The following is a 2115-nucleotide window of genomic DNA, read 5'->3' on the forward strand; positions in this document are numbered from 1 at the left end:
AACGCACGTACCTGCGGCGTATCGTGCGACGAGTAGCCCGAGTGCGCCACGGCGACTGGCACCGTCTTGTAGACGGGCGGGAGGTTGCGCACCGCGACCGACACGAAGAAGCAGTCCATGTCGACGTGCAAGATCACGCGCTCGTTGCTCTCGCAGTGCCCGTACTGCGATGCGACGAGCGGTGCCGCCGACGCCATGAGCTCGGCCGCGTGCGACTGGAAAAAGCTCTTCCACGACCCAATGTGGTGCAGCCGAGAGTTGTCAAAGAAGTGGCGTACGAAGGCTGCGATGCCGTCGCGGGTCGAGATCGCACGCGACCCCTTTGGTGGACTTCTTCGTGTCTGAGGCGGACTGGCAATGCGCGTCGGCGATGCTGGCTCGCTCGCGTTCGGTGGGTTGGATGCCGAGGGTGCCGGCGCCGGCAAGGGTGCTGATACCACAGCGGATACCGAAGGCTGACCCGTTTGCACGGGCTGCATCGACGAACAATCGATCGCTGGAGCTGGCTGGCGGCCAAGTCCAAGCGTCGGTACCGTGGTGTGTCCAGATGGTGCGTTGACGTGTGGCGCCGATGGAGGCTTCGGCGGTGCGAGGGCATACGACCATGGTGCTGGCGGTGCGGCAGGTACTGACAACGTGGTAGGTACTGGCAAAGTGGTAGGTGCTGGCAAAGTGGTAGGTGTTGGTAACGTGGTAGGTGCTGGCATCGTCGTTGTCGGGGTGAGTTGCAGCGTTTGCTGGCCGACCGCTCGGTAGCCAGCGTACAAGTAAGGCTGCGTGCGGCACACCCGGCCTTTCTCGATACTGTCGAGGATCCACTTCGGGTGAAGGACGGGCAGTGGCTTCCGGGCGCGCCTACGACAGCGCATCGATGAGGCCGCCGTGGAGTCTGTACGTACAAGAGCTCTTTGAGCTTGGACTCGGCGACGTGCGTCGCTAGCATGTGCGTGACGCGGCTCGTGTGGTACGCTTCGTACTGCCCGCCGTGCTGCAAGATGAGCTGGCGCAGCTCTTCTCGTGGCGGCTCGGTGTGGCCGTTGACAAAGATCACGACGCCGTCGAAGATGCGGTCGAGCCGCCCGATGCCGTCGTTCTGGCCGCGCAGCTTGCGAATCTTGGACGCCATGTACTGCCCAAAGCTCAGGTTGGGCGCCTTCTTGCCGAAGAGCGGCGGCGCCTTCCCGTCCATCGTCGTCGATCCGACAAGGGCGCGAGACAGGCCGAGATGGCCTCGCGCGGCAAACTCCAAATGTTTATCCGGATCCGGTGCAAAACGGCGACTTGGAGACTCAACTTTGCGACCACAACTGCATCCGCGTTGTTGAGTTTCAGATGTAGTACAGTCGTCATGAGTCTCAATGTCAATTGAGTTTGAGATGTTCACTCTGTCAAGCGATCGGCTGACGTCGTCAAGGATTAGTGTTGTAAACTGAGTTGCTCGAGGCCCGTCCACCCCAGCGTCCCCCTTGCTACTGCACCAAGCTGTAGAACGCTAAATGCAAGAAGGAGCATGCCATTGGATCGATCAATGATCGCGTTATTGATATCCACGCCTTGCATCGGCTGCGAACGAGTCGTGCAGGTCGCACGCCTAGGCTAGTACATATATCGCTGCAACACCGGCATGCACTGGTCATCCGCCTCATACGTAGCTGGAGCAGGAGGGCTGACTGTCGATATATTGGTCTGTGTTGTTGAAATGGGTCAATTTATTTTAATGAGCAGAGCTCGCTGGAAGAAATTGTCTCAACTAGGTCTGTATATTGGTCTGTGTTGTGGAGCCCTTCGTACACTGATCCACCCGTGCCGATAGAATCGGTCATGAAGACTGCGTTGTTTCCTACATCCCGCTTCGTCGGGGTAGTACGCCACTCGGTCGAACGGTCGGGGGTTGCGTTGCGTGCGATTAGCCTCGGTAGTTTTGTTGCGATCTTTTGCGGTTTCTTGCCATTTGGGGTTTTCACCGATGTTTGGCCGGTCCAAGGTGCAAGAGCTCACGAAGAAGCCGTCGAGCATCACGGTCGGGAAGCCGGCGCTGGCCAAGAAGACGACCGACGGACCGCGGAAGCCCGTCCATGCGCTCGGGGTCGATGCGACGCACCTCCAGGTAGACTT

At 59.5% G+C, this 2115-nt stretch overlaps 1 protein-coding gene across 1 annotated transcript; it reads right to left on the reverse strand.

Moving 5' to 3' along the window:
* Positions 1-11: 11 nt before the first annotated feature.
* SPRG_18624 (hypothetical protein) lies at positions 12-1189 on the reverse strand (the record flags this gene model as incomplete). The annotated part of the gene is made up of 4 exons (XM_012358065.1): positions 12-430; positions 561-700; positions 766-855; positions 900-1189. Coding segments are annotated over 4 exons (939 nt in total), but the record flags the coding sequence as incomplete, so codon positions are not given.
* Positions 1190-2115: the final 926 nt, after the last annotated feature.

This window comes from Saprolegnia parasitica (assembly GCF_000151545.1).
Source record: "Saprolegnia parasitica CBS 223.65 unplaced genomic scaffold supercont2.1339, whole genome shotgun sequence".
Taxonomy (NCBI): Eukaryota; Oomycota; class Saprolegniomycetes; order Saprolegniales; family Saprolegniaceae; genus Saprolegnia; species Saprolegnia parasitica.